At 27.3% G+C, this 13816-nt stretch overlaps 1 protein-coding gene across 3 annotated transcripts in view; it reads left to right on the forward strand.

Moving 5' to 3' along the window:
• Positions 1–13816, forward strand: part of LOC142331114 (uncharacterized) — a 243754-nt gene that overhangs the window by 205437 nt on the left and 24501 nt on the right. For all 3 annotated transcript variants that reach the window (XM_075376793.1, XM_075376795.1, XM_075376794.1), the window contains exon 2: positions 11331–11454. In XM_075376793.1, the coding sequence (XP_075232908.1) occupies positions 11331–11454 (124 nt within the window). The remainder of the gene's footprint in view (positions 1–11330; positions 11455–13816) is intronic.

Here is a 13816-nt window from a genome sequence, read left to right on the forward strand (position 1 = left end):
TTGTTTATTGATGAGGCAAATTTCACTCGAGTTGGCGTCAACAACTTGAGATTTTTGTGTGTATGGATGATGAAAAATATTTTATACAAAACAAAAATATATTTCATGAGGAATTAATTGTCCGCATTATGGATGCGGCTGAGTAACTTAAGGATAATCCTGAAGAACTTAAGTATAACAAAAGCAATGGAGAAGTGTGGCAAGAAATGTGTTGAAAATAGGAGGCTCATATTTGAACATTTATTATAAACTGGTACGTTTTGACTTTGGACTAGTGTACTGTTTCTAAATAAAATTTGAATTTTGTTTTATTCAACTTATGTTACATAATTTTGTTTACAATCAGATTTTCTTAAATTTTTTTAAAGTTTGACATGTTTATTACCTTTTTAACGATAGTATTGTACGTCAAACATAAAAAAAAACTGTGTGTTTTACCTTAAATTCTCGGATTTCATCCCGGTATTCTTAAAACCCTACTGTAGATACAGTTCCGGGACCTATTTTATTCGATTTTTCAGGTTAAAAACCATAAGAAATTACTACAGTTTTACCTCAATTAACGTCCTAAAAATTTCCGTACGACCTTATTTCATCGGAGTAGTGAAATCCGAGCAAAATCTTTCACTAGCCGTAACTCGCAAACGAAGCATTTTAGGTCACATATTTACTCTTATATGAAATTTTCCATTATTTTCACAAGTAGAATCGTTATGAATGTCTCGGGAGAACTTCGTGATTACTTTGTATTACTAGATATTTTTCGATAATCACAGTATATTAGAAATGAAACCTAAAGTTTTTTTTTGTAGTAAAATCACTGGAGAGTTTCTGTATTAGTTTCCTACTTATTACAACCGGTTATCGTACGTTAATAATGACTTTGTATAATAAGAGTATACTGTAAAAAAAAATTCAGCAGAGTTTCTTTTCGGTAACCACAATAGTAAATTAAATTTTAAATTCAGTTCTTTTGGTTGAGTCCAGTTTTTATTTAATAGTTCTAAATACAGAAAAATTTGAATACTTTCCACATGATAAATTCTAAACATGATTCGCAATAATTTTGTCATTTAATAATTTTATGTTTTACATTGAAATAAAAAGAAATTGTGTGCTATGAGTTCCCTTTTTTCCCAAAAAAAGAGATATAAAAAATATTTTTTATTAAATAAAATACAACTTTTAATTTTTTTCTTATTTCAAAGAACAAATAATATTTTTTTAATAGAAATAAAAACACAAGTAATTTTATTTTATCTCATTTATCTGAGTTTATCTCGTCACCTATATAATCTTAAATTATCAAATTGCATATTTATAGTCTTTCATTAAACGTAATTAAAAATTTGTTAGACATATTTTTTTAATACATTTCTTTTACTTTTAATTCTGCTTACTTAATATAAACCAAATTAAAAAAAAACAAAATTATTAATTACAGGACTGCTCTCTGTGTATAAGTAGAATAGTAAACACCGAAATAAGTAGAGTTATAAAATTATTTTTAAAAATTAGTAGAATAATAAAATCAATTTATGTAATAATGCTCTAAGATTATGTTTTTATAATTTTTTCATTTAGAATTCTCTTTCTTCATTTTTACCACTTGAATTAGTAGTAAAAAAAAAAAAAAAAAAAATGAAAAAGAACCTTTTGTAAATTTTAAAATGCTACGCTCTTTAGTTAAAATCAGGAAAAGTATAAAAAACAAACTGTCAATAAAAATGGGATAGATACTTCGAGTGAATATGCTTTAATAGAAATGGTTTCATAAGCATGAATAAATTATTAACTTTCTACAGATATACAGTACGTAACTTTCTAATTAGTTTTTCTCCATAAATAAGAAAACGACATGAGCTGTTTACTGATTAAGTATTTTATTTCTATTTATTAAATATATATTTTATAATTATTTTATTTTATATCAATAAATTATTACTACTTCGAATCTATTTAGGAAAGCATTAAAAAATGTACAATTTCTAGTAAGTAATTTCGAGTAACTGTATTTGTAGAAATCATAATTTGCGATGAATAATTACACTTATTTCTTACATAATGTAAATTAGTTCATATGTAAAATATGAGGTCTCATTTTCAAGTATTTCAATGCTGTTTAATTACTTAACGATTTAAAAAAAAAATGCTTCTCTAATTTGAAAATAACGGTCATTTACGGCCAAATGCTATTTACTTCAGTTAATCATAACGTAACCAGTTATAATTGTATTATAGATCATCGATTAATCGTACGGTTAATAATTTATGAAAATCAGGATAAAATATTTTTTTTAATTTTCAAAGAAATCTCATACCCTTTTCTTTCTCTTATTGTATTATTTTGAGGTTAGTTAAATTAAAGCCAAGAATTAATATAATATTTCTTTAAAACAAACGTAAAAATAAATCTACCAAAAACAGAAAAAGTAGGTCAAACGTCTTTGACAAAAAATAAATTAATAAATTTTAACGAAATATTTGATAAAAAACCGATTTGATTTAAGTCAAAGGAAAATATAAATAAAGTTTAAACAACATAATTTTCCAACCGGATTGGCTGTAACACTATATAAGATAATATTCTACCTAAAAAAAACAAATTATGAGAATCTAAATTTTTTTTATATGGAAGTGAAACTTTCATATACCTGAGAAGAAAAGATTGTAAGTTTTTGAAATGTGGTACTGTAGGAGAATGTTAAAAATCAGATGCGTGGCTAAAGTCACAAATGAAGAGGTGTTGCGGCAAATTGATGAAGAAAGAAGCATTTGGAAAAATATAGTTAAAGACTGACTTATAGCCCACATATAAAGCCATCCTGGAATAGTCGCTTAAATGTTGGAGGAACAGGTATAAGTAAAAAATTGTGCAGGCAGTTAACGTTTGGTTTCTGTAAAATAAATTGTTAGGGATGTAGGATATAGAGGGTATGCTGAAATGAAACGACTAGCACTAGATAGGGAATCTTGGAGAGCTGCATCAAACTGCAAAAAAAAAGATGAAAATGAAATGAATAAAAATTATCGGTAAAAATACACCTTGTGAAAAAGAATGAAATTCATGATTAATTTATCTAATAAAAAGTATTTTAAAAGAGATATAATAGGATAAAAATACGAGTTAATAAAATCAATTTTTAATTCTATATCACAACTTTTCATTAAAAACCTTTTCCCCACCAGAGTAGATATTTTGTAAATTTTACTTTAGTTGATTGGTTTTCAAACAATTTTGGATGTAATTTTTAAATATCAATAATGCTTTGTAAATACAAATTACAGAATTAATTAAACAAGATGTTTAGAGATACCTAAGCTAAACAAAGAAAATAAATGAAATAATAATCATATAAAATGATAAATAAAATGCGAGCATATGGCTCGCCGCGAAAATGTTACTTAGTTTATGTTTCATTATATATGATTTTGTTAAATGTTTTGCCAATTGTAACTAAACAACGTTTATTAATTTGGCGTACTAACAACAACGAAAACGTTTACCACGAAAAGCTTCAAAATCCTGAACATTTTTAGCTGTTACTTGAGTTGTGATTTTTTACGCAGCTTTAATGTTTTCCTTTTTTATTCCCTTTATTTTTTCTATTTAGCCTCCGGAATCACCTTGAGATATTACTCCGGAGGAAGATATGTAAGAATGTAAATGATATCTAGTCTAGTACAGTCTCAGGTTGACTATTCCCGAGATGTGTGGTTAATTGAATGCCAACAACCAAAAAAAACACAGGTATCCACGATCTAGTAATCAAATCCGTATAAAAGTAATTGCCTTTACATGTTTATCCTCTAAACACAAATATAATTTTAGATAGATCGTTCGTATGAAGAAGTAAGTTCGAACGAAGGAATCACATCAAGTATAAATCGTTGGTGCACTACGCGCAGCCGTTCGGCGCACCACCTAGGTTCCGCTTTGAGCCAATAGCAGCTAAAATAAAAATGTGGGCACAAACGACAAACAAACACACTCACGCACCATCCTTTTTTATGGGAAAGATAACAAAATCTACAGATGTTAAAAAATAATAAACTTTTCTTTTTAAATTAATTTTTCAAATAGCACAATATTTCCTCAAACTTTTTTTTTATATTAGAAACATTTTATTCATGGAGTACAAGGAATTAAAAAGTGACAGATGATTAATTCTTTTTTACGTATTTAAATTTTAATATAATAAGAAAAGAGAAAAGTAAGGATTTATAACATCAGTAAGTATTATTTATAAAGGAAATAATATATATTTTATTATATTTTTACTAAATACATATATTCACTTTATTGACATTAAATGATCATCCTTAAGGATAATGAGAACCTTATTTATTCTTAAATCTGTGAGTGTCAAAAACTCTACGTGGCCGTTTCAGTCTATAGCGCAAAACCACACGTAATCCCAAACGAAACAGATTCAGTAATTTTTACATATTAGAGGCAAAATGTGATAATAATAAGGTATTTTATTTAATAATTACTGAAAATAGTTTAATATTTTATTTCTATTTTATAATTTAATGAAAAATTAGTGCGTATTAAATAAATGTGAATTTAAACTTGCTTATCTAACCGTACAAGAAGGTATTATTTGAAAATATAAAATAGCAGTGAATTCAGTAGGCTCACACTGCTCGGAAACTTTTCATTAATTTGATAGAAATAAAATATTTAAAAGTAAGTAAATTTCAATACTTAGAAAATTATCTGTTTGATAGCTGGAATACTTAGTTTAATAATAATAAAAACAGTATAAAACATTAATTGTAAATCTCGTGATTAAACTCGTCATCGGAAATCAGTTGATTTTCCAAGTCGAAAGTTCTAAGGCTCGATTCCTTATAAAGACAGTTGCTTTTATATGGAATTGAATGCAACATTATTGATATTGGTGTTCTTTGGTATTTGGGTTTCAATTAATTACACATCTCAGGAGGAGTTGACCTGAGTCTGTTCCAGACTAAATTTTACCGATACATTAACACTTACACTGCACTAATACTACGTGAGGAGTCCAGCCGGCCTCCGTGGCGCGAGTGGTAGCGTCTCTGCCTTTCATCCGGAGGTCCAGGGTTCGAATCCAGGTCAGGCATGACATTTTCACACACGCCTACAAATCATTCATCTCATCCTATAAAGAATGTCTAACGGTGAATCCAGATGAAATACTACATGAGGCCTGGCAAGCCTGTAGCGGTAATTGTGTTTGTTTGTATAACACACACCCAGACCCGGCAATACCTGGAAAAACTGATCGGAGAAACAAACAACATTTCTTAAATAACAATAGACGGATTATTTACTACTTAATGGTCTTGTATAATATTTATTTTAAGTAATTTCTACGCAAAAGTAACAATAAAAAATTATCTTGTGTAAATTTTCTTTAACATATCACAGATATTTCAAAGAAATTCAGTATTCTCATGATTTCTTCTTTTTTTTTTAGGTAGAATATTATCTTATATAGTGTTACAGCCATTCCGGTTGGAAAATTATGTTGTTTATACTTTATATATATTTTCCTTTGACTTTAAATCAAACCAATATTTTATCAAATATTTCGTTAAAAATTATTAATTTATTTTTTGTCGAAGCCGGTCGACATACTTTTTTACTTTTTGTTTTTGTTAGATTTATTTTTATGTTTGTTTATAAAAATTATATTAATTATTGGCTTTAATTTTGTGCTATTATATACAAATCTTAATTTATTTACGATTATGATTGTTAGAGTATCGAAATACATACGTCCTTTGTTTAAAAATTATTTTCTACCAGTTCTTGAGCTTTTTAATTTTTTTTTCATAGAGATGTTTAATCTTAGAAAATATAATTCAAATAATATTATAGCCATACTTAACAAAATATCTATATAAGAATATCTCAATATTTCGTATAAAAAAAAATTGCCTACTGAGAAATTGCTTTTATTTTGGATATTTTAAGAAGAAGATTGATGATGTATAATTTATTACATAACCCAGATATAAATCTAATAAAAAAATTTAATCTATTGCTTTTAATAAAAATAAAAATGAAGACAATATTTATCAAATTTTTAATTACAACTAAATCATTATTTTTATACTGATCTGCAAAATGAAAGTTAAAGTTATATAATCATTTTCATTACAAGTAGAAGAAAATATACATTTCTGTTAATTAATATGTATTATTAATTTATTTAAGAGAAAATTAAAATACAGATTTAAATGAATTTATTGACACAAAAAAAAATATTTTTTACAAGTAAAATTCGTTATTTTCTATTAAAAAAAAATAATAATAAATAAAACTAATTTTTTAAATGTATCTACAGTTATATTACACTGATCGTCGCTAATGACTAATTGTTGATGCAACTAAAAGTATTAAAAAAAGATTTAAAAAAATGTAATATTTTGTTTTTGTTAACCCCCAAGAATTATTTTTGATAAACATTTCCATCAGAAATAACATATTCTCTTTTCCTGCTTTTTTAAGAACACATAATTCAATAATGATGGGCGGAATTACTTAACATAAATATGTTAAACTGTGTAATTTTTAACAAAATCGTTAAAAATAATTCTGACATGCCACAATGTTTAATTTTCATTAAAATTGAATGTTAGGTTATTATTTGATTTAAATTTTTTAACTTTTTTTATTTTTGTTTTTCTTAAATTAATTGCTTTATTATGCTTGTCAATATTGCTCATCACAGAATTTTCTGTGAATGTAAATATGTTATTACATAATTAATAAAGAGACAGTAAAATATAACTACAAAATTTTTTGACCCCGGTCAACACATACTTACAGTTTACACCTACATAAAACGTTGCTGTACGAAACCATAAATACCATCCATACACGCTATAACATTCTAGTTAGCATAAAGGTTAAATTATTATACCTTAGCTGGTCTTCCAGTGTATATAATACAATATATTCAGAGCACTAAATCATAAATGATTTCAAGTTCTTTAATAATATTTAAATATAACGCAGTCTTACTTATAAATATATTTTTAACTCTTTTCAGAGGTTTCTATATTTCTTTAAGTGAACTCATTTGTTATGATTTATTTGCAGATAGATTTAGTTAAAAATTGTGACAACAACAACAACACCAATAATAATAATTATAAAAACTATTAGCGTCTAAATGACTTCTTTTTTTTTATTTCGACGTCGGAATCACACTTATTTTAACCAAATATGAAATGTATTAAATGTTAAACTCTGTTAAAAAACGAACCTAAAACTAAATAAACTCAGCCGTCATGCATCCATAAACTCACCATTAAACACAAGAAGGTCAATTTTTTTTAAAGGAAATTACGATCCTTTCTTAAAAAAATGACTTCCTGTGCATCAATTTGAAAAAATATTTCTTACATAATAGTTAAATAAGATTAAATTTGTAACGATTATTTTAGAAATCCAGATGGAAACTTTTACCAGATAAATGTTTTTTGATTGTAAACAGTTTTTACCATGTCTTTTCCTCTAGATAAATATATTACCCTTTTATGGTTAATGCACTTAACTCAACTGACTAACCTATTATTTGTAGTATAATAAACAAAATTATCTCACCAAATAATATTGCAGATACGACGGAACAAACATTACCTGAAAAAAATTAAATGACACTTTAGTTCTAATGAAAAGCTACAAAATATTCAAATAAAATCGCTGTAAAATATATATCATATATCTATATATAATATGAATATTTAATAAATGAGTATAAGATATTTTTATATCAATTCATTAAATCTAATAGTATTTGACAAATGTAAACTAAAATTTGTTTAAATAAAGAAAACTCTAGGGACATATTTAAGGGTGAAAATCAAGTTTTCTGTATTGTTATAAAAAAAAATTATAATATACATATGTCGCAGGGAAATGATGAAAACGGAGATCAAATCCTTGAGAAGATGATCAATTCACGGAAGATGTTAAAATTACAACTCTAAGGGGTGATTTCCCTAAAGAAAGTAAGTGATTTGATCAAATCCCTTAACTGTTTTAGCGAAAAGAAGAAATAATATTGTTTAGATATTAAAAGTATTTATTTAGTACATATAGAGTAGGTAATACAACAGTAGCCATTGAAACACAAATTATTTATTCGAAACTTATTGACAAAAACTATGAAAAAAATTAAATTATAAGTTTTTTCAATTAGTTTCGAATAAATAATCTGTGTTTCAATGACTACTGTTGTATTACCTACTCTACATTTAATATGCATGGTTTACTAAATAAATAAATCGTGACACCTTCTACCCTTCGTTATTTGATTTTATTTGAGTTCTGACTTGTTTATTTCATCTTTTCACTAAAACAGTTAAGGGATTTGATCAAATCACTTACTTTCTTTAGGGAAATCACCCCACAGAGTTGTAATTTTAACATCTTCCGTGAATTGATCATCTACCTTAGGGATTTGATCAAATCTCCGTTTTTATCATCTCCCGGCGACATATATAAACCGGGAGCATTAGACACTGATTTCGGAGGGACAGGATGACGAGGTCGAAGATTCAATGAGCGAAGAAGATGGTTAAGGACAAGAAGAAGGAAAGATAGTAGAAGCGACAGGAGTGTAGGAAAATCCTAGGAAAAAAGAGCGTTTTTAATACATTTAATTTTGTATTTAAAAAAAAATAAAATACATCAAAATTTTCAACTAGTTGTAACGATATTTTCATTTTATATTACTTCCAATGTCGACACATTCTTTAAAACCACCCATTTTGTATTATATAAAAATTATATTTTTAGTTACATTGGATTACATTTTACAAAACAACGTATGAGTAAGAGCACTTTAATGGTGGACTGGTATTTGCTGGATTCAGCGGCCTAGGCGTGGCAGCGAATTACTGTCTTTGACAAGATAAATTTAATTATTGATAGTCATATATGTTTTAGTAGTTAACTGGGTGCGCCTACCCATTTTAGTGATATATGACAAGTGGGCGGTGGGACACGCAAGCGAGTGGTGTATGATACCGCGCTTATTCCGCTCACGCTTTTAGGTTAGTGCTAGGAGCAATTTAGAACACTGGTCGCTAAACTGTTTCGAGGCACAGTAGCCGTTTGTGGCACAGAAATTCGGTCTTATGCTTTAGGGCGACCAAATGGGGTGGTGGCGGGAGAAATGCCAAGCAAACCACAACAAAGAGTATGTGCAATACATGGTACAATTTGATTGTAATATTCAATATTGCATATTTGATTGTTTTATAAACAATAATACATGTTAAAACATACAGTCCAAATGTTAATAGTATAACAAAAAACACAACCGTACAGTTTTCAGCCGGTATATAACGCAATGGTTACAAATATTACAATGCATACCGCAAAAATGACTTATTTCATGAAGAAAATGTAGTAATTTATGTGTTTTTTTAATGCTTTTTCCTGTTTTTCTCACGTACAACTTTACTTTAAAAAAAGAATCAGCGATTTTCAATGATTAGAACCAGAGATGATATCAATCACCACGACGGTTTGAAGCTTCGTGGACGCTTCTTTGCGAGAGCTCGAAAGTCCCGAGCATATGACGCCGCAGTGTGCTATTACTGTAAACTCGATCGCACTATCGATCGGTTCTCTGTTTTGTCATCGCTGTTTCTTGAACAAATTCGAACTAAAATATTTAAAATACACATCAAATTAATGTTTAAACATTCTTCATCTTTCCAAATTTCAGTCCTTAATATTTATTACCTTTGAAGATATCAATTTTTCAATAAAAAATAATATTATTACAAATACATATATCAATAACTATTGAACCGATTAAATTATTTTAAAAAATAATTCAGAAGAAATCAATTTTCTTTGAATACATGCATTTTCCACAGGAGTGTATTTTAGATATTGAAAAATTTTATAAACATTATTAAAATAAAAAAATGAGATGAAAAATAATGTTTTTGATATGAAAAAAAACACATTCTACCTCTTCTTTCAATTTAGCTCATGTCGACCCAAAAATAATATGCTCAATAATTATGGTCACTTCGAGTTTTTTTCAAAAATTGTTATTTTGCAATAAAAAATTAACTTACCCTATCCAGCTCAAGGGTACTTTTTACAAAATTATGCTATTTTCCCCAAAATCTGAAGTGTTTTGAGAAAAAAATAAAAAGCTACAAGTCCCAACGTTATGTTCACTTTTCGCGCCTTTTTTGCACTTTTTAGACGTATTACTCGTGAGACCTAATTATTGAATCAATCATGTAAAACGTCTGAATTTATAGATTAAGAGATTACCTAAAACGTTTTCCAGTAATATTTTTTCTAGAGTGATTATTGGCCAAGCTATACGCGATTTTCGCCGGACACGCGGACTATTTTTTAAATTTTTCCCCTTCCAAAAACTATTTAATATAGAAAGAAAAAGTTATAGATATTCTGTCAATTATAAAAACTTATAGCTGAAATAATATAGGTAGACCTATCGCAGCAATTACAAAGTATCACCGTATATGTCTGTTGTTATATATGTTACACAAAATGATAAATATCACATCAAGTAAGATGATAATGATTATTAATTGTTTCATTGTCATTTGTAGTCGATGACTTTAGTAAGAAATTTTCATCTTATTTTGAAAATGTAGTAAATTTTTAAAGACGAAATTTTTTTATATTTATTTAGCTATCGAACAACCTTTATTTTTCTGTTTGGCCTCCGGTAATTACCGTTCAGATAATACTTCAGAGTACGAATGAGGATGTCGTGCGAGTGTAAATGAAGCGTAGTCTTGTACAGTCTCAGTTCGACCATTCCTGAGATGTGTGGTTAATTGTAAACCTAACCACCAAAGAACACTGGTATCCACGATCTAGTATTCAAATCCGTGTATCTATCGACCAACCTACATTTTTCGTACTATGCACATTTGAACGAAGTATAATATACATATATACAAATTTTTTAAGACATGCGTCTTCCATTACAACTCTTTTCCTTTATTTTAATAACTTATGATCAAATTAAAAACAAAATAATATATATATATATATATATATATATATTTACACATACACACACACACAGAGAGAGAGAGAGAGAGAGAGTGAGAGAGAGAGAGAGTGAGAGAGACAAACACACACACAAGTGATGGAGTAATATTCTATTACTTTCGTAATGCTGTATTACTCCTTCATTTTTGCACTGCCTCTATTTTAATTTTACTTAATTTTATTTGCATTACTTACTGCAAAATAATGGTGTAATTAATAATAATTCAAATAACGATTTCACAATATTAATGATTAATTTTTTATTTTACAGATTATATTATTACCGCTAATAAAATTAAGCGAAAGTCAACGAATCCAACATGGAGATAAGGAAGTAGTACTGAATATAGAAGACGATAACAAAACCCAATATCATGAACAGAACTTTAATACTAGTAAGTATATCGAGAAAGTACATATTGTGAATGCTGAGAGAAATATCGAAAGTCAAATATAATATATTAAAATTCACTAACAGTATTATTAGTTTGTAAAATTAAAACTAGTATACAGATTTTCAATTTAATAACAACATTTAAAAATAATATGTCATTTTAGTATAATACTGGATAAAGTGGAAACGCAGTATTGATGATTTTGGTGCATTATCCTAAAGTAAACTTTAAAAATATTTTTCCTAATTATTTGTTCGTTGGTATGCATTTTGGTATTGCTTTTAAAAAACCGATGTACAATGTTTCAAAAGACCTTCGTTTAAATCTAAATCTACGTACATTTCAGCATAATGAAACTGGTGTTTATGATGTGGTGTGTACAATAAATTAAAAACCTTACAATATAGATTTAAAACTGTAGTACCGCTAGGTTTAAAAAAAATTGTATTTCGCTTTTTGCGTAATTACGTAAACAGGAGTAGTTTTTTAATGAAGTATCATTGTTAATCTACTTATAAAAAGATAATAACATTATAAATTACATATATAATAATAATATTATTATTCTCATCTTTCACAAAATATATATTACAGAATTGTAACTTAGTAACAATTTTCGTCTACTTAAAGTAAAAAATTATACATAGCTATATAGATGTATACATATGTAATAAACATATATAGTATAATTATAAAAACGGTGAAAGAAAGAGAAAGTTGCCTAACATATTCTTAAATTTTACGATTTTTAGATCATATAATCACGAGAACTAGGTACTCACGAGGAAATCGTATGTAGGATTTACCATCTTTATAACTTAAAATATAAAACTCGGAATTATTATGTAATTGAATTGCCTACGCTACATGCTATTATATTAATATACAACGTTTTGAAAAAAAGTACAAATAATAGTGGTGTAAAATGATTCATAGTGAGGATTATGATCATTGGCGTACTGGATCTAATTCTTCGATAAATTAGGTTATCTTAGAAAATAAATTTTCGATATAATCCTCACATTAGGGAAAGAAACATAAATTCCAATCCAGTTATGTTAGCAACTGATGTTAACAAATATTCTGTTATTGACAGATTGTGACATTGAATCAGTGTAAATTCTTTCTGTGACACATACCAACAAATAAAACCAATTTACGCACTAATGAAGTTGAAACGAGATTTGTTAAAACTTTTTTTTGGGTTTCAGTTAATTTTCTTTTTTTCTTTTATTAGGATTAAAACAAACTGCGTTAAATCTATAATGGTATAGATGCAATATTTTTTTACACGTATATTTCATCACTACAGAAAACTATATCTTTATGATTATTTATGTTTTAAAAACCATATTGAATGAATATAAAAACGTTTTCTTCTATAAAATCAGAATCGCTCTCTGAATGAGTTATTATTAACTCTTTCTCCTTCTCATGCTTGTCGATAAATCTCTAATGAACTGGCTATGTCTACGTCAACCAAATTTACACTTATAATTCATACGGCTACATAATAATATTCATCTATATGTCATTTAAATTATACATTTTACAAAATTTGTTTTTGTTTAGAAGTAAATGAGATTACGGAACTGAAAAACGAAATATCCTTCGTTTTAGTAAAATGCGTTTATCCTTCTAATTAAATAAAAATATAAAGTAAAGTCTAATAAAAATTTAGAAAGTCTTAAGAAAGAGTAAAACTAATATTTTAGGAATTTATGGAGCACTGAAAGATTAGGTATTAATTTTTTTTAAATAATTCATTTTACTTCATTCAAAGTTATTAGTAAACAATAAAACAGACGAGAACCGGTGTATTCAACGTGGTATGGCCATTAAAACAATGAAACAAGTAGATTTGAAAAGAAATCATTTAAATATCTCACGAATAATATGTATGATTCTCATTTCAATAATATGAGGATCAGAGATATTAATCAATTAAATTTAACAGAATTTATCGAATAACGTATATATTTTTTAAATAAAAGTTCTTTTCTAGTAGCGGGAGTACATAAGATAAATAATTATATTACTAAGCGAATAGTACAACGCGAGTAATGAAACGATAAATTTCAGTTTACATAGATTAAGATAAGTAACAGCATTGCCGGCCTCCGTGGCGCGAATGATAGCGTCTCGGCCTTTCATCCGGAGGTACCGGGTCGAATCCCGATCAGGCATGCCATTTTCACACGCTACAAAAATTATCATTCATCTCAAAATAAACATATATGGTAATATCTAACGGCTGTCCTGGAGGTTAAAAAATAAAATAAAAATAAGAGCATTAACTAATGGTAGCAACACAATTAAAAACAGTTTGTAATCCTACCATAACAAAATTAAATAGACTACA

Source organism: Lycorma delicatula, chromosome 10, assembly GCF_047948215.1.
Source record: "Lycorma delicatula isolate Av1 chromosome 10, ASM4794821v1, whole genome shotgun sequence".
Taxonomy (NCBI): domain Eukaryota; kingdom Metazoa; phylum Arthropoda; class Insecta; order Hemiptera; family Fulgoridae; genus Lycorma; species Lycorma delicatula.